Source organism: Poecile atricapillus, chromosome 4, assembly GCF_030490865.1.
Source record: "Poecile atricapillus isolate bPoeAtr1 chromosome 4, bPoeAtr1.hap1, whole genome shotgun sequence".
NCBI classification, from domain to species: domain Eukaryota; kingdom Metazoa; phylum Chordata; class Aves; order Passeriformes; family Paridae; genus Poecile; species Poecile atricapillus.
In genome coordinates, this window is record NC_081252.1 from 16,116,002 (window position 1) to 16,141,105 (window position 25,104).

At 38.5% G+C, this 25,104-nt stretch overlaps 1 protein-coding gene across 1 annotated transcript; it reads left to right on the forward strand.

The window, feature by feature from the left end:
* The first annotated feature begins 19 nt into the window (after window positions 1-19).
* Window positions 20-24,745, forward strand: USP38 (ubiquitin specific peptidase 38). Its single transcript, XM_058837269.1, has 10 exons — window positions 20-849; window positions 3,455-3,590; window positions 7,655-7,784; window positions 8,040-8,141; window positions 10,872-11,030; window positions 11,395-11,588; window positions 12,136-12,229; window positions 13,064-13,170; window positions 14,252-15,599; window positions 24,000-24,745. Exons 1-10 carry the CDS (start codon window positions 165-167, stop codon window positions 24,159-24,161), a joined length of 3,117 nt encoding a protein of 1,038 aa, XP_058693252.1. The 5' UTR covers window positions 20-164; the 3' UTR covers window positions 24,162-24,745.
* Window positions 24,746-25,104: the final 359 nt, after the last annotated feature.

Genomic DNA, 25,104 nt, shown 5'->3' on the forward strand with positions numbered 1-25,104 from the left:
CGCCCGGGTGAGGGGCGGACAGGAGCCGCGAGGGCCGCGGGGAGAGCAGCGGCATTGCGCGGCAGGGCGGCGAGAGGGCCGCGGGGAGGCGGCGGCGGCGGCGGCCCCCGCCGAGGCCTGGTCTGGCCCGCCGCCGCCGCCGCTCGGCCGATGTGCCCGGAGCCATGGACAAGATCCTGGAGGGTCTGGTGAGCTCGTCGCACCCGCTGCCGCTGAAGCGGGTGATCGTACGGCGCGTGGTGGAGTCGGCGGAGACTCCGCTGAGCCAGGCGCAGTGCCGCGCCATGTTCGCGCTCGGCACCCGGCTGGTGCTTCAGGGCCCCGACCCCTTCCAGCGGCAGGTGGGCCGGCAGGTGCTGGACGCCTACGGCCGCTTCCACCGCGCCGAGTTTGAGGCGTTCTTCAACCGCGGGCTCGTCCTCGGGCTCTTGCAGCGCGGCTACGGCGAGCTGAGCAACCGCGACCCCGCCATCCTCGACTACATCCAGGCGGGGCTGCGCCTCATCATGAGCTGCCCCTCGGTGCTGGAGCTCTTCGAGCTGCTGCAGGTGGAGGCGCTGCGCCTGGTGTGCGAGCGGCCGGCGCCGCCGCTCTGCGCCCGCCTGTGCCAGCTGCTGGGCGACTTCCCGCAGTGCCTGCCCCGCGGCAGGAAGCTCTCGCTCGCCTTCTGCCAGCAGCTGGTGCGCAGCATCGCCCACTTCCAGAGCCAGGGCACCCGGGAGGCCGAGCTGCGCCTCTACGTCTCACAGGTGACCCAGGTCAGCGCGCTGCTCAGGAGCGTCTGGAAGGCCGAGCCCGACACGCTACTGCCCTCCCTGCAGGAGCTCTTCGCCGTCATCTCCGCCGCGGGTAAGCGGGAGCAGCGCGGAGTAACGGGGCCATAGGTTATCCAGAGAAAAGGAAAAGCCGTAGCACAGGTAGTGGGTGCTCTGCAGGCATCACCTGGGAACCGCTGCTTTCTCACCCAGATACTAAAATGCAACTTCTTGACTGTCGAGATAGCAAAGCCTTTTTTATTTCCTGCCCATCCCCACAAAAGCTAGAGGGGGAATAGTGATATATTTTGCTCCAGAGCAGGATGGTGTTTGGAAAAATTCGTGGTACAGTGCTTTAAATGATATACCAAAATGTTAAGAAAGATTTAAAACTTATCAGTAGTAAAGTAGTTTCACCTTAACACGAGGAAGAATTTGTTTAGGTTAAGGGTGGTGGAGCACTGGAACAGGCTGCCCAGAGAGATCGTGGAGTCTCCCTCTCTGGAGACATTCCAACCCTACTTGGGTGTGTTCCTGTGTTACCTGCTCCAGGTTACCTTGCCTTGGGAGAGGGGTCAGGCTACATGATCTCTTGGAGGTCCCTTCCAACACAGTTCTGTGATGCAGTGAAAAGCTGCTCTTCCATTTTGTTCCTTGGAACTGTTTTAGAAATTGGGTTTTATAAATACATATAAGCAATATATAAAATTTTAGGAAGCATCCAGTACCTGAGTAAAGGAAATGTGATTGTGAATAGGTCCTTTCTGACTTCTGAAATGTGTGAAGTACTATAATAGTTACCATTGGAAAGTACCTTTGCTGTGGAGGCGCCTGGGAAACTTAACATTACATTTTGCCGTAAGTGGAATGTTTAGCAGAGAATTGTTGAGATAGGATGTGGGGAATACCAGCTGCATTAAAATCCTAGGCTTAACATGAGGTATAATAAATAACTTGTGGTACTTCTATTTACATAAATACATAACCTGCTTTTCAATTCCACATAGGAAGGAGAAGGAGGAAGGTGGGAGACTGTCACTTTCTTGCATGGTGTCGTGGTTTTAAACCAGTAATTAACAAAAGGGGAAAAAAATTACTTCTTTCTTGTTGTGAGATATGGAATAAAACAAGAGCAAACCAGGCGTAAAACTTAAAAGGAATAAAGAAAGTTTATTGACAAACTACAATAATAAGAACACCAGAATAAACTTCCAGAAAAAACCTTTTCATTTCTTACTGCCCACCATTCTTTTGTTCACATGACAACAGAGACAGAAACTTTAGAACTTTGATGGTTTAAACAGTCCTAATTCTTTCTACAGTCCCTTCACCAGTCTCTGTAGAGAAACAGAAGTTTCTTTCTGTTAATTTATGGAGTTTCTCACAAGAAAACTATTTTTGTTATAGTTTTCCATTTCCCTGATATCAGCTGCCCAGAGCTGCTGTTATCAGAGCTCACCCCTCCCATTCCACATCACTCTGAAATGTGTTATGGGTCATGATGTTTAGGGATAGCATTTTTAAGGATAAGTTATTCAAAGGCAAAAAGTATTCTTCATCTGTTTCTGTGAGCTTCACTAGAAAACAGTTTTCTCGTTGCCTCTCAAGGCTTCAAATCTCCCAGCACTTCACTATACCATAATTACTCTACTTTTTACTCAAATTTACACTTTGAACACTCTATTCCTCCCCATACTCCATCATGAATTAAAGGAGTTCTTTTCAGGATTTCATTGTCCATCTCCATAGTTTTAACAGAAAGATATTTCAGCTTAATTAAAGCATCTTCTTAATTCTCTACCTTTCTTGAAGATTCTTTTCTTTCTTGCCACTAGGAGTTTATAAAGTCTCTTTTCATGTTGATCACTCTCCTTTTCTTTCTCTGGATAAAAAGATTAATCTGCAAGTCTTATCTGGGTAAGAAAGAGTTAAAATCCTGCCCAAGCTTTTGTAGATGGTTCGGTGACCTCTGCTGAACAGGAGCTAGTGCCGTCTGCGATGGAAAGTTCTTCATAGCTGCTCTGGAGAGTGTGGTCACTGTCTATGCTTGCTGCAGGCCCAAAGCCCCTCTCCTTCTTTACTCGACAGTTTCTGGTAAATTCCATCACAGCAAAACCTGCAGCCAAGCCAGGAACCGGCCTGGCCCGACCTGGCCCCGGGCAAGCCCCCGCAGGCCCCATCTCCCGGCCGGGAGAACGGCAGGCCCAGCCCGGCCCCCGCCCGGCCGCATGGCCTGGGCAGGGAACCGGAGGCCAGCCGGAAGTCTGGCCTTTCACCACCAAAAAACAAAGAGAGCAAGAGAGCTCTGGTTTTTTACTTTAAGGTGGGGTTCACAAGTTGATCCCACTTTTCAATGGCTAAAACTGCTGTCAATTCTCAGCAATGACTGATAATTGGTCAGGAGAAAAGACTCCAGGCAGTCCCCAGCAACTCCAACTTTCCTTAAAGGTAAAGTAACTCCATGACACATGGGTACGAGATAAACTAAAGGAGTTTGTAGTTCACTGCTATTCATTGTTCTTAATTCACTGATATGTTTTAATTTTGGTTTGGTTTGTGATAATAGAATGCAAGATGCAGGATAGATTTATTGTCACTTTTAAACTATGGTGAAGTTGTAGGGTAGAACATAAAGCTTACTTTTTTCTGTGGGGATTTCTTTGTAGTTCCTTGTATTATGTCACATTCAATTGTTACAGATACTTCGTTCGAACCTTCTGTTGCACTGGCAAGTCTTGTGCAGCACATACCATTGCAGATGATTACAGTACTCATCAGGAGCCTTACTACAGATCCTAATGTGAAAGATGCAAGTATGACCCAAGCTCTGTGCAGGTAATGTATTTCGTTGTCAAGGGAGAGAAGAGTCTTTTTCTTAATCTTGCCTTTCTTGAAGTTATTTGTTACTTAGGTTCCATTAAAAAAACCAAATAAAAGCATAAAAAGGAGGAACTTTTAAGATGGTGTTCTGAGTCATGCTTCATAGGGTTTACAGTCAAGCTGAGAAACAAAGCTTTGTTTTCAGAAGATGAACCTTTCTGCTTTTCCATGAAGCAGGGTCGCATCTCATGTGGTGGTATTAGCCATCCTCTCCTGCTCTGAAGAGAGGAGACACTTCAAAATGCGTTTTTGTGCTTAGTTTTGAGGGTTTTTTTCTGCTTAGGTACCTTCACGATTTTTTTAATAGGATTCACAGAGAACAGCCTCTATTGCCCTTTTCACTCAAACCTTCATAGGTTTTTTGGATGTTCTTTGATATAGGAATAGGAATGATGCAAAAGCAATTGCATGTTATGTTTGTCACTAATCTGACCTTGAGTAAATGTGGCGGAGATGAGTAGCAGTGTAAACAGTCTGGGATTCAGATTTCAATCTTGGTTAGTATCTTTAGATATGTGAATAATGGTGATGCAGAAAGATGACAGTGATAGAAAGATGAAGATCTTGAAGTTGTTTGGGTTTTTTTGAACCCTATTGAAGAAGCTGTTAATTGATCACTGAAAGGTAGGAAAATGGGTAATGCAGTTAAACATGGTACAATTAGATATTTGCATTTCTTAAAAAATAACTGTTAAGAAGCCTTAAGCTAAAAGTTCGGTGTCTGCAATATTATTACTTTTAAGTACATCCATTTGAATGCAGTGTAATTCTTAAACATTCATGTAGTGTAGCACTTGAATATCTTGGTGGAATACTGAGGAGATAATTTCTCACACTGAAAAGATTCCTTGTGTTTACAGTAAGTTGAGAAGCTGTATTTCAGTCTAAAACATAACGAAAAGAAGCAGCATTAGTAATACAATTTGGGGTAAGACATACTGTTTAGAGACTTAAAAATAATCTCGTTGATTGAAGAGATTTCAGCAATGCTGTGTGCCCAGTCTAATAGTCAGAGCTGGGAAATTCAGGATTTGGTCATGTGGATAATTTGCCAGTAATGTGCTGGTGATGAATTTTTCAAGTTGTTGTAGTTTTAACATTTATATTGCATTGCTGCATCAAGGCCGTATGATCATGTAACTGCAGCTTGAGAACAGCTTCTCTATGTGCCTCTGCCTAGAGAAGTAATGCAATGCTGAGCTTTGGTTACAGTAGAAGCTGTTATTATCAAATAAGCGCTCTATTTTTTGATATCACCCATGTAGTGGGTGAGTTTTTCTCTTGTTTTTGGAAGGGAAGGGCAATCTTGCTTAGTTCATTCTTTAAGGTAATACTCTCTCTTAAGAGCCTCTAGTTTTTTTCCGTGGAACCTTGTTGGTTTTGTTTCTGGTTACTCTCATGTCAACACTGCATCCAGTTTCTTTTTCTACCTCCAGTAACCGTCTGCAGTTACTACTGTCTTCTGGCTTAGTGGAGCAATTGTTAAGAGGTTAATGCAGCTGGAATGTCTGGAGCACCAAATGACAATACTGTCATCAGGCTTGTAGCATTCCCAGGAGATGCAGAACTCCAGGCACAACAAGGTCTGATGAGAGTCAGCAGAGCTTTGGTGACTGTAAATTAGAGACCTTGTTGCTCACTTCCTAAATATAACTTCTGTGGCACTACAGAGTCTGTCTAAAGTTGAACACAGAGTAGTAAATAATTTATATTTAACAGACTCATAAATTGAGTTTGTTCAGAGAGATACATTAGACACAAGATCATGTTACAAGGGTACTTGGCTTTTGGCTTGAGCTGTTTTTGATTGACTCAGCTGTCTCATGAAACCTTACCCAAAGCATCAGTGAGGAAAAGCAGAAAATTGTTGAATCTCTTTGAGGATGTATGGTTACTTTGAGTCTACTTCAGAACACTGGGAGGAAATGGACTCAGGATCTCAACAAGTATAATGCCACTTTGCTCTTCAACCCAAGTATCTTTAAGAGAAACAGAAAATGTTGCTAAGAAAATCTCCAGATACAACTAGGTCCTCTGTCCTATTGGAAAAAATGTAAAATACTATAAAAGGCTTGTAATTTGTTGGGCGTGCCAGGTAGTCTGAGGATCTTCTGTTTCTATTTTGGGGATTTTTTTTTTCTAATCTGAGGGATTCACACCTGAGCTGCCAGATTCTTTGATGTTGTGAAGAAGATATTTTGTGAAAGACATTACTGTCTGAGGTTACACAAACAATTTTTTTTCTATTCAAAGATATCAAAAGTACTGTACTTACTAGGCACATACATGGGTAAAAGACCTGCTGATTTTAGGGTGATATGAGGCAGAAGGTTCTCAGGGCTTTTAAGGTAATTTTAATCTAGTCAAACCCAAAGAAGAATCCTCTGTTTATATTCATGATCATCATGGCCCATATTAGTATCTGCCTTTGCATTAAAAATGCTGTTGTTGATTGCCACAGAGATGAAGCCAAGTAAATGCAACCAAAATACCTGATCTTCACCTACCAGATCTAAGATTTGATGCTTTTTGGGACAGTCTCAAGCAGATCTGCGAGTTTGCTTCTGTCTCTTCTTCTGGCTTTTGTTTCTGCTCTCAAAATCATTAACTCTCAGAATAAAAGTCAGATGTTTTAGAATAGTGTAGGGCTCTAGAGAATACTTGTCTAAACAATTCAAACAAAATATATTGTCATTAGGCTTAAATTAGCTGTGCAGATGTTTCTGACACTGCTGAAAAGTATCAAGCCTACAAATCACGAAGGGGAAGATTTGAAGATGATTTGCCAGTGAGTTGAGGGGTCTTTTTTTAGGTTAAGGTTGTTTCTTTGCAAACAAAAACACTTTGAGCCTGTGTTTTTGATTCTCTGTTTTTGAAGATATATGGAAAGGTTGCTCAGGATAAACATGTTTGAATTTAACATCTTGAGGAAATGAGAGCTTTGTATAAATTCAGAGCAGTGATTATGATGTTGCCATATTTTTTCCAAATTTTTTTTGTAGTAATATGGAAGAAACTTAGCAAGATTTGTGCTTGTTTCTTAAAAAGGTAGTTCTAAAGATCCCTTATTTTAGAGAAACCTTTGAATTTTGTGTGTGCAGATTGTACATAATTCTAAGATATATACTTGTAACTTGTCTCAATATCTGTCCATTCTTATGGTAGAAAGTTTTTCCTTCCACCTAATTAGTGCTGCCTCATCTAGTTTGAAGAAGTGAATCTTGTGGACAATTAAAGAAAATTCAAAATATTGCCAAGTAAAGTCTCAGAAGAACAAAGCCTAGATTTCATGTTTTAGCTGGCACTTCCTTTCAATATTGTGTGTCTCTTAAATTGCTTCAACTCATCTGCTTGCTTGCCTTAAGGATCAGTGTAAATTCACTACTAATTTAAAAGGATAGAATATCTTTGTTTTCTGTTCCTGTTATTTCACTATTTTCTAGGCACAGGAGGTCCCTTCACTTTTTTCTTAGCTCAAGTGAAATTCTCCCTTTTGAGATGTATGTAGACCCCAGACTGCCCAATGTATTCAAAATTACTAGATTTTACCATTAATTTAGAGTGTTTGAGTTGGCTTCCAGGGTTGTAGTTGTAAGTTGAAGAGGCTTCCTTAGTAGTCAGTTTTGGTCTGCTTTGGGTTAAAGGTGTTAGAGGGGAGGTTACCAGGTACAGGCACTTTTTCAGCAGTAAATTTTTGTCAGATGTTAGCTCAATGTCTATAAAATCAGGGTGCATTTTCTAGACTAACAAGAAAAAATACAAAATACTGACTTTTTTGTGCTTATTTATTTTTGGGGATGTGTACTTGGTTCAAATGTATTAAATAAACCATTATTAATTTCAGAATTAAATGAGATATAAGTAAAGTTAATTTACCACTTGCCTAACATTCCTACATTACTTATTGTGAGTCTTATTGTATAAGCATGTAGCAAGGTAATATAAAAGTATCTTTTTTGTTGAATTTAAAGTTAGTGGCATATTAGGTTTTTTATATTTTTTGTTCTATTGCCTTGCAGAATGATTGACTGGCTATCCTGGCCTTTGGCTCAGCACGTGGAAACATGGGTGATTGCACTGCTGAAAGGATTGGCTGCAGTCCAGAAATTTACCATCCTCATTGATGTCACTCTGCTTAAGATTGAATTGGTGTGTTGGAAAAGAGCATTCAAAACTGAGGGAGAGGGAAAGGAATTGCTACCAGCTATGCAATTGTGTAGCATCTGTTTTATTGTAGCATACAGTATCTTCTTACTCTGCAAATATGATGTAAATGCATCTATAGCTGTCACTTCCATGTAATGATTTTGTCTGTTTCAAATGGTTGTGTGTTTGAAGATTTATGTTTGTGTTTACTGAAATTTTGCTTTCCAGATTCACTAAAATAAATGTGGGTTTTTTCAGGTCTTTAATCGACTTTGGTTTCCTCTAGTGAGGCCTGGTGCCCTTGCTGTCCTTTCCCACATGTTACTTAGTTTCCAGCATTCTCCAGAAGCTTTTCATTTGGTGAGTTACTAAATAACTGTTTTTCAGTGCTTTGAAATGTCACTCCCTGTGTGATTTCTGAAATGGGTGTAACACAACAGAATTGATGGGCTTGGATTTTGTCTGTTGGAAGGTCCTAGAATCAGGTTCCTGTGGTCACAGGAAGGCTTTTGAGCTTCCAGATTCAACCACTTCCACAAACTGGAAGCAAGTATTGTCCTCCCTTGTATGTACCTATTTCTGGCAGGAGTATCTGGGCACCATATTTTGACTGCATGCTTCTGAAAATCCATTTTATATGTGGAAAATGGCTGTTAAAGTTGGGTGGCAAGTAGGTTTTTGAGGACAGCTGTTTGGGGAAAACAGATAACAGCGATAATCTACTCTGTGTAACCAGGTCACCCTGAATAAGCTCATGAAACCAAGAAGTACTTTGCTTCCAGAAAGCTGTGCTGTCTGTGTCAGTGTTCATGGACAAATTAAAGGTCACCATTTTTAATGACCCATCTTCAAAATGCATTTCATTAGTTAAGGCTGTAGATAGGAGGGCATGACAGTGACTGTTTGTATTAATACACCAAAGTGTTCCCACACTTGGTGTTCAGCTTAAAGTTTAGGAGAAATGTCTGTTTAATAGTAACAGTCTGGCACATTGTTTCTAAGCTGTCCCCAGGGCTCTGAAGGGATATCAAACCCTTTGTCAGAGTAATTGCCTTATGCTTGTTACATTGCTTTTTAACGAGAGATACCTGAAGTTTCTCCACTGCCCTGATCTTGTCTTAGGATAGAAATTTGAGTGACAATTTAAAGCTTTGAATATGCACAAAACATAAATATTTCATATCTTTACTGTCTTGCTTTTCTTCTTTTTTCCTGAGAGACAAAATGTTAGAAAAAATCTAAAATGAGATAGCTTATTCTAGAAAAAGGAATTTGTTTTAACAGAGGAAATTTCTAATGGAAACTGCTGTACTGCATAAATACCTCCCTGCAAGAATTCGTGACCATTTTTGCTCCATTTTAAACAATTTCATTCGCTACCATTTTCTGTGCTATTGCCATTTAATATTCTGTAATATTTTCTTTCACTTTAAGTGGTTGTTTACTTTAATAATAAATGGTCTGATTATGAAAGGGTCAAATGCACATTTGATAAATAGAAATTAATTTACTTGGTAATGCATCTGAAACTACATTCCATCTCCGTACACTTGAGCATCATTAGCATAAAGATTTTTATAGTGGAAGCAGTCTTGTACTTATGATGTAGAATTTATGATCATCAAAAATGTACTGATACTGTTATAAAAGTTTAATGCAACCTCAAGCCAGAAGAGATAATTCTGTGTGTATTCAAAATGTAACTTTCAGTATTATCCAGCCTGCAGAATTTGACTCTCTTTGACAGAATTGAGAACCTGTACATTTTCTATTCTTCCCATGTGCTTTGTCTATGCAGAATTATCATATCTCAAATCTACTCACTGCAAATCTCCTTCTCAGAGATCAGTAGTTGCTTTCTAAATGCTATGTACCCACATTTATCAAGTGGAAGACAGAATTTTTTCATTGCAATAGCTTTCACTATTGACTTGTGGTACAGTGAACACTTCATCTTTGTGTTTTTGAACAGTAGATATCTTGCTTACCTAAAGAGTAGAGTTTATTTAGCAGAGATGTAAAGATATTTTTTATAATCAGAGAATCACCAATATTTGAAAAAGTGGCAAATCAGTATTTTGTATCTAGTCCCTTTTACTTCGGTGTTTTGAACTATACCAGTTCTTGTAATTGGTATACCTTCCTCAGATTCCTATATTCTTGTAATTCCTTTTCTGTATTTCATGCCTTTAGCTTACAAATTGTTTTGTAGTAATTAATGAAGAGAAATTATTCTGTCAATTTCTTTCTCAGTTAATCAATTTTGATCAATTTGAAACTGGTAAAGGTGTCTGAAATACTTTGGTTCACAGTGAGAAATCCCTGTTCTTTGTAAATTGACTTGAAGTAAATTTCTACTTGATGTCTCATGCATTTAAAAGTAGAGAGCTGTGCTGAAGAACAGGAAGTAGATGAAATAAGCATTTCTGATTCTAATCTGACCCAATTTAAAATAGTCCTGAATCTGAACTAAGTCTCAAATAGACTACCATAGCTGTGGTAAATTTTCAGCTCACAGTAAATGATGTGGTTGTGGTTTATGGAGCTGTGCTGCCTCACTAGGTGGAGCTATGGACCAGTTTCCTCCTTATATTATAGGAATAGCAGGAATGTATTCGTTGGCTTGTAACTCCAAGCATGAGATTCTGTTAGAGCAAAATTGAGAGGTTTGTTTTAAAAACCATCTCTGAAATCAGAACAAGATACCACTTATTCGTGGCACAAAAGCAAAATGTTTGCAGTCAATATCCTTCTTAAGATGTGTACTTTTGGTCACTTGACTAGTCAAAATCTTAGTATGCACTTTCTAAGTTCATAAAGTTCCTTTTAAAACTTGCTATGTGAGCTAAAGAGAGCGATGAATAATTAATTGTGCTGCTTGAAAATTGTAATGTATAAAGAATAATGTATGTTTTTCGAGTCATTGTTTCTCAATCACTTCTTAATTTAATAACAAATTTGCAAATGGCAAATGCCCTGTCATTTGGTATGTATAAACCAATGAATTTCAATGAAGTATTTTGTAGAAGAAGAAACAATGAGAAAATGCAGTTAACGCCTTTTTGTTTGTTTCTTTGTTTTCCCATTCAGATTGTCCCACACGTGGTCAGTTTGGTTCACTCCTTCAAAAGAGATGGCTTGCCTTCCAGTACAGCCTTTTTGATGCAGTTGACTGAGTTGATACACTGTATGATGTATCATTATTCAGGATTTCCAGAGCTCTATGAACCCATTCTGGAAGCTATTAAGGTACATTAGGAATGTTAAGAGCATGGAATGTTTTTTTTTTTGTTTTCCCAGATGTGAAGCTGTAGTTCCACAGATCCAAGTTCTTTAAAGCTTCCACGTGAAGAAAAGAGCTAACCACATAATCTCATGTCAATCCTGTGTTTGAAATATAAAATAAATAAAAAGCTTTGAAGGAGAAGGTTGGGGAGAGGGAAGAGAACAAGGGCAAGGGGGATGTTTTATCTCCTAAGGCTATCAGGGACAGCAGTAAGACCTTGAAAGAGAATTGGAGAGTGGGGGAAAATACAATACTGCTGTATGGCAGGACCTGTTATAGAAGCAAATAAAAAAAAACTATTATGTGTGTTAAATGTTTCTTTTGTAGGATATGCCCAAACCCACTGAAGAGAAGATTAAGTTGATACTCAGTCAGAGTGCCTGGACTTCTCAATCCAGTTCTTTGCCATCTTGTTTATCTAGACTTTCTGGAAAATCTGAAACTGGGAAGACAGGCCTAATAAATCTAGGAAATACTTGCTACATGAACAGTGTTATTCAGGCACTTTTTATGGCTACAGAGTAAGTGCTTCTTAACAGCTCTTTTCATTGCAAATAATTCTTGCAGTTACTGCATTCTTGATTTTCACAGTATAGTAACCCCAGTGGTCCTGGGGGTATCTTAGCTTGCTAGAGCCGAGTAAGTTTTTTCGCACTCAGTTACTGATTGCTTTGTTCAAGTTCAGCTCTGGAAACTGCAGTTTTAGCCACTAAAAATCCTGATCCTTCTGCCCAGTGTAAAAAGACAAGTCCTTTTATCGTCACTGTCCTTGCTCACTGCTGTACTGTAAAAATTTTTGGGGATGCTTTTGTAATAATCTGGAAGGGTATTAAAAAAATCTATCTTTATGCTCTTCCTACACATTTAAATGTTTAAAGACATGGGTATTTTGCAGTGTTTATTCTTACTGTACTGTAATTTTATATATGTACTAGAGCAGAGTTCTGGTATTAAAGGAAAGTTTTTACATGTTTTGCTTTCTTTCAATTTGAAGTAATTATCTGAGCTGGAATGATAACTGCATTGTTAGAAGTCAAACAAGGAAACTGATGTCTCATTTCATTTCAGTTTCAGAAGACATGTTTTATCTCTGAATCTAAATGGCTGTAATTCCCTAATGAGAAAATTACAGCATCTTTTTGCATTTTTGGCCCATACCCAGGTATGTCAGTTTTCCATCTGCTTTTTTTTAAGCCTAGAGCTATATACCAAAATTGAGAAACAAACATGATGCTATGGGAGTCCTCTTGAGTATATAAAGTATAGTTTTGTATGGGAAAGTCTGCCTTCAAATGCTTAGATGGTATGAATGGTCTTAAGAAATACACATTCCTCTGAAGTGGAAGATGTTGGCATTTTGTTGTTCTTATGAATAGGCAGTGATAGATTTTCTTTGAGAAGTAAGAATGAGAAAATCTAAAGAAGACCTGAGTTGGTATATACAAGCTGATTTTATGTATCTTTCTAGGGTAAACTGTGACCTTCTTCAGTGATTCATACACTAAATTTAATTTTAGTTCAAATTCTATAAATAATGTGAACATTATTATCTGCTCAAAACATTTTGCTAATGCTGGAAAGGCACAAGATACTTCTGTTCTCTATGAATAATAGCAATAGACGTGTGAAGGGGAGGATTAGCTTCAAAATAAATGGGTACTTATGAAGTATTGGTGTTCTGATGGAAGCCAACATGTTTTTAAACTCACCAGCAAGAACAGTAGCTGCTATTATGCATAATACCTGGCTTGCACTCACTAAACATTGATATTTGCCAGCAGGATAAACTATTTTTGTCTTTGTACTGGAGGTGATTGCTACAAAATTAATGGCTTTCCTTTTGTATGATTAAGTTGTTTAAATGTTTATGTACCATGTGTTTCATTCATCTGCTCTGGGATAATGTAGTCCAAAGTTCAGCTCTTAATATTAAAATAATATAACCAATCTTTTAAGTAGTTCCTATGTAACCTTGCCTGTTATCTCACTTGAACAGAGGGAGGCATATGCTCCTAGAATTTTCTTTGAAGCTTCCAGACCACCATGGTTCACCCCTCGATCCCAGCAGGATTGCTCAGAATATCTCAGATTCCTGCTAGACAGGTATGGTTATGGTGCCATTATTGGGAATGAATCTACAGCCTTACCACCTAATGTTGAACTCTTAGAAGCATTAGTGTAACAGTTCCACTGCATGAGTGGGGATCAGGAATTTTTAACCTCATTCCTGTCTTTCTCTGGTTTTCTGTATGGTGTATGAACTACTTTTCTTCATGGGTTTAGTCTGTGGTGAAGTCTGGATGCCATCTTGAATCCACATAATTTGAAACAGATTATGATGGTAACAATGTGCCACTTTTATAAATCTAAACATGGGTATTATGTTCAAGTTGTGGTCCTATTGTTAAATTAATGTGGTTGCTGAAAGCAGTTTAGTTGTGCTTCTGGAATTTCATGTTGGTGGAGACAGCTGTATTTCATAAAAGGCACATAAGTCACAAAGAGATGTACATGTCTTTATAACCAGTTAATTAAGCAAGCAGATTAACTGTGGCAGAGATAAATCAGTAATACCTAAATTTGTTAATAACCCTCCTTATTTTTGGCTTGCTGAGATGGGGCTTAAGCAGTATTACTTTAAGACACATTCTGCTTCTGGAGAAATTTATTTCAATAATGAAATAGTGTTCTCTTATTTTTTTCCCCATGTCTTGGATTTCTCTTTTGGTTTGGATTTTCTTGCTGTAGTTTCATAACTTTCCTGGCTGCAGAATTCTGACTTTTTCTTTGGAAATAGTCTGGCAGTAGACAAATAGTTACTTTTTCTCTTACAAAAAAACTAGTCAACAGGGCTAGTCAACTCAAGAGCTGATTTATTAACATAATGTAATGGTAAATAATAAAAGCATTGTTAGGATTTTTAATGCTTGCCAGTTCTTTCAATATATCCATTGTGTTCTGTTATATATAATGAGGCCCACAATAAATGCATTTGGGCCTCTTGTACTCTGTTTTGGATAGTACAGGCCTCTATGGTTCAGCTTCCTTGTATAAAAACTAACATATTTTTTAGTGTAAGACACTTCTAGCAACTTAACCATCTTTATTTTTTATCTGGAAAAAATAATGTGACAATATTTGAAAAATAGCACAGTTACTTGGATTTATTTTTCTTTGTCTCCAGGTTGCATGAAGAAGAGAGAACTTTGAAAGCATTGTCTTCAGCCAAGAGTTCTGAAAGTATAATGACTGATGAGTCCCAGGCGCAAGAAGCTGTCCATAAAACACAAGTATTTACTGAAGCACCTTGTGTGGGAAGTGAAGAAAGAACTCTGATAGAAAAGATGTTTGGAGGAAAATTGAAGACTAACATATGCTGTTTGAACTGCAAAAGCATGTCTCAAAAGGAAGAAGCTTTCACAGATCTCTCTTTGGCTTTCTGTCCTCCCACTTCGGTAGAGAATGTTGACCCAAAATGCATGGAACATTCTGAAGTGAAAGATGACTACATGATGCAAAGTAACACTTTAGCAACCAGTCCTGCTGCAGAACCACCTCTCACTAATCTGCAAGTAAATCGTGGATGTGACACAATAATGAATGAAGGAGCTATAGAAGATTTTTCTAGTGAGTCAAGCTCTGAGAATACCACAATTTCTGAACTCAAAGTTCAAAATAATGGGGATATGTCTCAGAGTCTGGTAGGTAAAAATACCCTGTCAGTTACAGACTTACTCAATTATTTTCTGGCACCTGAGATCCTTAGTGGAGACAATAAGTATTATTGTGAAAAGTGTGCCTCTCTACAGAATGCTGAAAAAACTATGCAAATCATTGAGGAACCTGAATACCTCATTCTCACTCTTTTGAGATTTTCATATGATCCAAAGTGTCACATAAGACGCAAAATCTTGGACAATGTTTCTCTACCACTTGTATTGGAACTGCCAGTGAAAAGAGCAGCATCCCCTTTAGCTGTTGTTTCAGGAGACTGGTCCGTTGATCTGGAGATTTCTGATACTGGAGAAAACCTTGCTAAAAAACTGAAGCCCTCAGGTGCTGATGAAGTGACCTGCCCACAATTGGTGCCCTATGTGTTAAGCTCTGTGGTGGTGCATTCTGGTGTATCCTCTGAAAGTGGACATTATTATTCATATGCTCGGAATGTTACTGGGTCAGGGCCTTCAGGGCTCTGCCACCAGTCTACAGCTCTTTCTTTAGTTTCTCCTCAGGATAAGTTGTTTACAGAGGAGAGTCCTTGTACTGTTGTAGAAAATGAGCTGGACACTGAGATGCCAAGAGAATGGTTTCTGTTCAATGACAGCAGAGTGACATTTACCTCATTTCAGTCAGTCCAGAAAATCACCAGTAGATTTCCAAAGGACACTGCTTATGTTCTCTTTTACAAAAAGCAGAACAGCACCTGTGGCTTCAACACCAATCCAGCAAATGGCCTCTGGGTAAATGGAGACCCTCCTCTACAAAAAGACCTCATGGATGCAATTACAAAAGATAACAAACTGTACTTGCAGGTAAGATGGAAATTTTGTGTAAAGGGTGTCTCCTTAAGAGACTGTCTCACAAGAGGCAGTCTAAAGGAAAGATCAAGATAGCTTTTAAGTATTCTGCTATATTAATCTTATAAATCACCAGTCTGGCTTCATCTTGGTCTTGCTGGACAGGTTCTATACTAAAGTTGTCACTGTTAGATTGGAAATGTCAAGGAAAATGGCATAATCTCATTTCAGTTTAAACTTTGAGTGGAGATACTATATCATCTCCACACATATATATATATATATATATATATATATGGTTAAATAATACAGGTAATTTAGCCACTTGTAATTCCAGATGGGAGAGACTTCAAGCAGTTCAAACTTCCATTGCCTTTACTAAACTACAAGAGTGGCTTAAGTTTACTTAAAAACTTCTAAGTGGTGTTCTTAGTAGGGCATTTTCATTTGGAGTGAAGTTTTACTTACAAAACTGTGCTTACCCAAATGCATGACCAGATGTGGGTGACTGGATTCCATTTTCCCTTTGCCGCCCAAGCTGTATCCTCTGTGGGACAAGCACTGCCAGCAGCATTCTCCCTGTGGTCTGCGAACTTCACCTAGCTGTGGCAGCCTTTTTGTTTGCTGTTAAAAAAAAAAACAAAACAGTATTCTCCACACTTCAATATGTTCTTCTTAGAGAATTGCTATTTTTGGATGTTCTAGGCGTAAAAGTATATTTTAGTGTGTGCTCTTTGATGGGTTAAACTGGTCCTGTAAGGGTTATAGGCCAACTCAAATTAGAAGAGCTAGGTAAATTTAACTTAAAAAAAATGAGCCAAATCTCACTGGAAAATCTGCTGCAGGTATTTTACAAACATGAACAGGAAAACTGAGAGCTTAAATTACAACTCTGTTTCTGTTTTCAAGCTGTGTGGTTAAAGCATTTATGTCCTATCTGTCTTTGCTTATGTACCATGTCTTGAATTTCTCTTGGCTTCTGTAGCAGCAATCTCTGATTGCAGGAATACAGAACAGCTTGGGTTGGAAGGGGCCTTTAAAGGCCATCCAGTATGGCCCCTTCCATGAGCAGGGACATCTTCAACTAGACCAGGTTATTCAAAATCCCATCCTGCCTGGCTCTGAATGTTTCCAGTGATTGGGGCATTTACCATCTCTTCGGGCAACACCCAGTGCTTCACCACCCTCATAAAAAATTCATTCCTTTTATCTAGTATAACTCTACCCTCATTTAGTTTAAAACCATTACCATAATTTAAATCCTTGCCCTGTTTGGAGTATTTTTTCCTTTTTAAATTGTAATTGTCTCAAAATGAAAAATATTTTCCAAGCATGTTATTTTTGTTTGTTTTCTAGGGTTTTTCTTGGTTTGTTTTTGGTAGATCGTTATCTACCTTTCACTTTTAAATTCTTCAGTATTGGCTTTCACTGTAGTGTTTTATTAATCTCAGAGTTTCTGGGCTCCTAACCTTTTCTCATCTTAATTGAGGCTCATTAGAAGTGCTCAGTTAATGTTTTTCTCAAATTAATGCTAATACTGTGATTCACTGAATTAGATTATTGTAATTTTAAAATGCCATATTTCACTGGTGGTTCAGAGTTCTAAACTAATGTTTTCCAGCTAAGTTAAGAATATATTTTTCTGTCTTGAGAAAGCCTTTAATTTTTAGAAGACATTAAAAAAAAATCCTGTATGTTACTGCGTTTGTTTTGCTATTGCATATCAGTTCACCACATGATAAACAAAGATGTTTCCAGTATAAATAACTAAACCTGCAATATGGGTAGATCCCACTCCATTTGAAACTAATTTAAAAGCCCTTTCTGGGAACAAGTGCAAAGCAAGGGGGGATGCTCTGCATTATTCTGAGTTCAGAGACCTATATTGACTGTCAAGTTTTACTTATCTAATATAGTATTTGTTAGGATAAATATAAGAAATACAACAATCGTAAAACATTCAGCATTTTTAGAACTAAGGCTATTTGCAGGAATTCAGGACCTCTGACAAACGAACCAATATGATTTCACAGAAGCCATTTATTGATTACATTACACACTTATTCATACATTCTAAAACTACCGTTCATGGGATCATGCATCTTTTCATTGGTTCCCCTGTCCTGTCCATGCGCTCTGCATGCACCCCTCGGGGCACAGGATTGGTTACAGTCCGGGTGTTCAACCACCCTCTGTTATCTGGCTCTTGTGGTCCTGTTTTCTTGTTTTTCAGCCTCTTCTTTCTTACTTTTAGAACAGCTTATGTCTCAGCAACCTTGAGAGATTCCAGAGGGTCTGATAAGAAACTCTACAGACAGTTTGGCTGGTGCATTGTATAGCCCAAGCTGTTCAGATGCATTCCTACAATTCCCCCTTTTTTTTTCTTGCACCAGACAAACAATCTTTACTGTGTTTTCTACCAAGCAGGTCACCAGTTTTATGATGCATGGAATAACACAAAGCAATATAATGATGACTAATTGTAATAGCAAATTTCCTTAGAGAAGGGGGTCATACAACACATTCCTTCAAAATCGTCATACTCATGCCCATGTTCTGGCAGAAAAATTCTATAGCAGCTCTATTTTGCAGTGTGTTGTATTTTGCAGTGTGTTGTGTCCAATACTACCTACCTCAGTGAGTATTGGATTTAAGATGGCTGAAGTTATATTTAATTGCCTGACCATCTAGCATCCCAGCCCATCATGAGAAGAAATCAATATAAACTCTACACCAAACCAGCCTGGCTCTACTCTACACCTAAATCAGTACTAGCCTGACCTAGAGAAGCACTCAGTATTCTGACTTCCAAAGCTGACCAGTGTGAAAAGACCAGCTCCAGCAAGAAGGCAAAACCACCAGCTCCCTCATCATTTGGCCTAATCCCCAACCTTTTGCACATGTTTAATTTTGTACCACCTCTGGTTATGTTACACCAGTGGTTAAATTGCTTTCAGCACTCCATCCTCCAGCTCGGCCCATCCTCCCCTTTTTTGTTTATCAAGCAGTCCTTTCAATACCTGATGTGTCCTTTCAATGATAGGTATTCCAGGTAACTCTACAAGATAAGCTGTGTTATGCTTCAGGAAGACAGAGAGTCTACCATTCCCATGTATTTACTGTAATCTAAAATTTCTACACATTTGTCCCAGCAAAAGCACCATATGTTGCCCTATCAATTTCTTCCAGTATTGGCCAAATTTCTACTGGTACACTGACTAAACAAGTTGAAAATGGATTTTCTGGAGTGGTAATGGACAAGCATATGGTATCTAAACCTGCAGCATTATCTAAAGTCACCCAGCCATTGGTTCTAGGCTGCCTAGCTGGCAAAACTACACTACTAATAGCAAACCAGGCAAACAAAGCAAAATTCAAACTTAACATTTGTTTGAACTCTATATTTTAAGGTTATGCTTTGGCAAAAGGTTCTTTTCTCAAATTTAATTTTCAAGCAAAATTTTCAGCTTTTTTTTTTCTAATCTTGTTTGAACTTCACTCAGTGATGAAAGCACAGAGATACTTTGTGCATACTCAGTTTTTAAAATTTGAACATCTTCTGATTCTTTTATACATTCCTTCTTTTTAACACGAACTGCACCACACTTGCCAAAAGAGCTCTACCGTATTCCTGTTTTTTACACTCTTCACATTGATATGAAGACCATGGTTCACAGCTTTGCAATTGGAACAAAAATAATGTCCAGTGTCCTCTGGGAAAGTGAAAACATGACTATTTTTGAGGTCCAAAAATTGAGACTCCAGGTGTGTTGCTTAAGCAGGTGAAAGTCCATCAGCTGAAAATATTGATCCTTAACATTACTAAATGTTCTTTCAGATCCTGAAACAGGGAGTAACTGAAGAAAATTAGTAGAGTCACAATATTATGATGGTAACATAAAACTTCTGTTGGTAAACTGTCTGTGTAGTTTTCAGACATAACTGTGTCCTGGCAGTTCTACTTCTGGTCTTGTTTTGAGTACTAAGGCTGTACGGTGACTTCTCCTCTCACCAGGTCTCATGTTTTCAGAGGCAGTTGGTGTCTGGTCAAAAGAACAGGAGACCACCTTGAACCTGCCAACAAAACATAGGCATATCTGCTCCAAGTTACTGAATCATTCAGAGTTAGCTGTGGTACACTTAATAGGGAATTCAGATTTTGTAATGTTTTCTAAATTTTTTGATGTAAATATTTCATTATTCAAAAATGAATTGTGATCTAAATTCCTTATGTACGTATTCCATTAATTGAATGTTCTTAAGGAATCAATTCCTTTTGCTGTCATTTAGCTTTTTTTTTTTAATTGAAATGTACCTTTTTTATCATACACATGAAAAATATCAAAATGAAACCATGCACACAATGAACAAAAAACCCACAGCAGTCAGAAATCAGTCAGATAATAAACATTATTAATAAGATGTGATATAGAATTATTATTAACCGCTATAATACTGCACCAGCATCTCAGACAAACAGCTGATAAACCTCAAATCAGTGAAGGATTAGATAACCACCTCTGAAAATGATTCTCCAAACCCACTTTAAAATTGATCCAGCTGTCATATTGATAGGGTCAAATTGCCAAGCCAAAAGTGACTTGAATATTCATTTGGTACAGAAAACATCTGGATCTGTTGGCAAACATTCCATCCAGGTAAAGTCAAGGCTTGGCCAGGCCTGGCTTTAAAATGGAAAGATGTCTCTTAACTCATTTTCAGAACAAGGTTCTTGATAATAGCAGCTATGAGATGCTTAAAGCTCAGCAAACTGTTGAAGTGCATTTGTGGAAAGCAAATGATCAGAAGTCTTAGGTGACAGACCAATAGAACTATCTAGCAGTTGGTTTAATCTGAAGTTTCTCTCAGGGTAACTGACTTTCAGCAATGATACATTTTCCTGGAAATCTGGAAGCACTGAAAAACAATAAAGCTACACTGAATTAGACAAAAGCAAGCCTTCTTAAGTAAGGGAAGGAGTTAAAGAGCAAGAAAACCCCTGTTCAGGAACAGCTGTACAGCTTGTTTAAGGAGATGCATCTGCAGTTAGAAAACAAAAAGATCTCAAATGACACAAAAGTAATTACACAAAGAGATGTTAAAGTATACAAGAAGCCAGCTATAAATATGACATCCTATAAATAATGCTCATCATAAAAAATCCATAAATTCACATTACACAATGAATGTCAGCAATAAGTGTCTGAGAGAGGTATTTTTCAAAACATTCATGTCTCAATGACAAAATGAAACAAGGTAAAAAACTTCTGAACTTCCTAATATTAATAACAGTATTATTTCGTGTTACCTATAGGAAACAAAAAGAGCAGAGATTGTAACAAATAATAGAACATATGATGAAATCATGTGTAACAGACTGCATTGCCCTCCATCCACAAGCAGGTGTGCATAAGTGTTTTATCACAGTTGTCTCAGTCGTAGTCATCCTCAACTCTCTAGGAAAATAACTGTACTTTGCAGTCTAGATAAGTGTCTTCAACAAAACCTGAGACAATTTAAATGAAACAATATTCAAACCTGGTAGAAATTAATTTTGACAGAAGGCAATAACAATACCTCAGAAGAATAGCAAAGCGATAAAATGTAACTTCAGAACACTCAGACCTAAATACAGTGAAACTTAGCTTTACTTAATCTTACCAACACTAAATTACATGCAATCAAATATAGCAAAATTAAAATTCAACATCCATAAACATACTAACTCATTTTGATACTAGTAACACAAGAGGCCCTTCACTTAATAATGGCTTTTCTCTGAAGCTCCATTTTCTTGCAACAATCCATGGCCTGAAAAGTGGACAGAACAAACACTTGAATAATTCAATAATGCAATTTGTAAATCTGATTTTTGCAATGCCCAATCAAAATATTCTTTTTTTTCAATGGTGGGTAGATCACTGCAAAATCTTTGTTTGCCATTGTCAGCAATGTCATTCTGGCTCTGATTATAATGTGAACTGTCATCTCTGGCATTGTAAAGATTGATTTTGGGAATCTATAAGGTAAAAAGACCCATTCAAAGAATCTTTTCCAGGGCATGCTTGTCTCTGTTCAAAGGCTTCTGCCACTCCACCAAGAGCCTCTTGAGCTTCAGGTGTGAGTGTTCCTGGAGATGTAATGTAGCTTATCCTGCATTTTGAACTTCTGAGCTCACACTGTCACGATCTTCCTTCTGCTCATTGTGTTGGAGTATTGGCAAGGCTATAAACTGTTCTTCTATGTCAAAATCTCCTCCCTTTAAAGCTCTCTGTCCCACTTTACCCCAATGAACTGATTTGAAACTTCTGGAAAATTCCTTTGATTTAAAATTTGATGGGTCGCTCACCTGTTCTGATGTACCGCTGCAGCGTCTACATCTGTTTTTCAGAGCCTCTCTCCCAGGAAGCCTCCCTTCCCACACTCCGACTGGAGCTGTCCACCAACCCCTCACCAACGCAGTCCAGCCATGTGAATCTCTGACCAGGCCTCCTGCCTTTTCACTCCGCAGGACCCCTCTCCAAGTTCAAAGGGTCTGGGTGTCTGCTTCATATCACGGCACTGTTTGTCATGTCAGGGTCATCAACATGCGGGAGCTCAGGATCTCTGAACAATGAACCAATATGATTTCACAGAAGCCATTTATTGATTACATTACACACTTATTCATACATTCTAAAACTACCGTTCACGGGATCACACATGTTTTCATTGGTGCCCCTATCCTGTCCATGTGCTCTGCATGCACCCCTCGGGGCACAGGATTGGTTACAGTCCAGGTGTTCAACCACCCTCTGTTACCTGGCTCTTGTAGTCCTGTTTTCTTGTTTTTCAGCCTCTTCTTTCTTACTTTTAGAACAGCTTATGTCTCAGCAACCTTGAGAGATTCCAGAGGGTCTGATAAGAAACTCTACAGACAGTTTGGCTGGTGCACACTATGGTCCAAGCTGTTCAGATGAATTGCTACAGCTATTGTTTGTAAAAATGCCAGTGCTGTAAGCTAAACAGGCTATTTATGGAAGGTCTGCTATTTCGATCAAAATGTGCAGCTGATTTCTGGTACTACGAGTGAGTTTTTAATATTTGTTGTTATTCATTGTAAACTTACTTAGTTTTTGGTGTGTTATAGAGCTAGCTAGATACCTATGAGTCCGCATATTGCTGGAGGTAGCATAATGCTGTCTTCAGGAATGTGGCCAGCACATCTGTGTAGACAGTGTCCTCCAAATATCTTACATAATTTTGAAAATGCATTTCAGTCCTTAGTCGTGTACAATATTTTCAAATTTAGGCTGTGTTTTTGAGGAGGGCAGAATAGTTTAAACTTGCAAGGACTACTTTTAGAACCTGTGAAAGTATTTGGACAAGACTTTGGTTTAGTGCTTTCATGGTAGTATAATAGAGTCAGGAAGAATTGAAGGTGACCCCTGTATTTACTAAAATCCTGTTCTAAAGTTTGCTCCCATTGCCTTTAGGGAGGTGTGTGGTGATGAAGTGTCATGTGAAGGCAGCTATCGGCATAAGCCTTAGCCCTGGAATACTTTCAGTTCATTGCCAGGTCCACTGTCTTTTCCTGTTAGCCTTCCAGAGCCAGCACATGTGTTCTCTCCCTCAGTTTTTGAAGCTCTTGGACAATTTTAGAAAGGTAAAAGATACAAATTTGCTGCAGGGTTTATTGAGCTAGTTGGCCAGAGACAAAATAGCGCATCATATGTCTAATGAGGGAAAAACCTGTGCTCATCCCCTTCTTAGATGTCTTAAGTCTCAGGGGCATTCAGCTGAAAAAGCAGCTGGCGGAAGACAGAGCTTTCATGTTCCTTCCACTTGTGCAGGTACATTTTCCAGCGGTTGACTCTGATTTTTATGAAGTGCTTGAGAGTTGCAGAGACTTACTAAGTTAAAACAGTTAGCATAGCAATAATACTTGAAAGCTGAAAAGCTGCAGTGAATAGAAACTAGATAGCTTTTCCATCTTTTGGCCTTTTATCTGGGTATATTGCTACTCTATGCAGTTGATTGAGTGGAATGAAAAAGTGTATTTTAAGTAATTAACATTGATTTAAAGGTTTTACCTTTCAGCTTTGCAACCAAGAGCATCTGAAAATTGCTAGGATGAAAATTTATATGAAATGTATATTAAAACCTGTTTTGGTAGCTTCTCATCAGCAGTCTCATTTTTTAGTGACATCACATGTTGCTATAAAATACAATTTTAGCATGAGTTTTAATTTTGTTTCACTTATGCTTACTGACAATCAGTGAAATTGTACATCTTAAATTGCCTGTGGATGTTCACCTTGAAAGTTCAGCAAAGCTGTTCACTAGAAATTAGCGATGGTGCTTTAAAAGCCATTTCAAGGGCATGATATTGTGGGTTGGGGTTTTTTTTTAATTGTCTTTATTCTTTCATTTCAGGAGCAAGAGCTTAGTGCTCGAACACAAGCACTTCAAGCTGCCTCAGCCTCTTGCTCTTTCCGACCCAATGGATTTGATGACAATGATCCCCCGGGAAGTTGTGGGCCCACAGGTGGAGGTGGAGGGGGTGGGTTCAGTACCGTTGGTAGATTGGTCTTTTGACTATGAAGACAACCTGGAAAACACTGGTTCCAAAGCAGTCTAGTACTGCTGAGGACAAATAAAATATTGAACTCTGTCAGATATTGTACCAGGCTTTGAGACTTGATCCTTATCCAAAAGCAAATATTGGTGGTTTTTTGGTTATGTTTTATTTGAAATAAATAAGCGCATAATGGAAAAAAACCTACCTCTTAAAAGTTCAGTTGCTTTCATAGTAAGATGTGCTTGCCCAAAAACCAGAAAATTAAGATTTTTTTAAGTAAGTGCTAATGGCATTGCATTAAACTGAACAAAATGCACTTATATCAGTTTCTCTTGTCCTCATCCACTGAATGAATAAAGTTCATTTTTTACTCTTAGAATATTGCTTTATGTGGAAACCCATTTTCAGATGGGCTAAACTTCACTGTAATCTCTCACCCACTGCTTATTTTCAAATACAATACCTTTGTGGATTTTCAGAGATGATGCAATTTGTAATGAAGGCAATAACTTAAATGTGACATGATACAATACTTTCCAGGTTAAAAATTATTCAGTCCATTTCCAGTGTAAATGAAAAGAAGAAATTTATAAATATTTGCTAACTTGTTATCCAAAAAAGTGCATGTTGTGTAGGAGCAATGTTTTTAAATAGAAATTGTTAACTTTGTAGCATTTTGAGGATTTTAAAATTATTTCAGGGAATATATCTACTGAGTATTGGAAAGGAAGAGATTCTGTATGTGCCTTGCAGTACTGTAACTTAAACTCCCTGAGGCTGCAAAAGATGTGAAAAATGTCTTAGTAGACAATTATTTTTTGTCAACATTAGAAATCAAGACATTTATAGAGAGCTTTTGGGTTTCCAGAAGTAAAAATCTGTTAGTTTGAAATGCAGTAAGTGTTGCCCTTTATTTTTTGATTAAAAAATATACATACCTAATGATCTATAACTTTGATG

Bases quoted from the DNA above. Each gene is read 5' to 3' on its own strand.
- USP38 (XM_058837269.1), top strand. From the start codon at position 165: ATGGACAAGATCCTGGAGGGTCTGGTGAGCTCGTCGCACCCGCTGCCG. The intron at 12,230-13,063 runs GTATGTCAGTTT...TCACTTGAACAG, and splicing joins CATTTTTGGCCCATACCCAG to AGGGAGGCATATGCTCCTAG. The intron at 13,171-14,251 runs GTATGGTTATGG...CTTTGTCTCCAG, and splicing joins CTCAGATTCCTGCTAGACAG to GTTGCATGAAGAAGAGAGAA.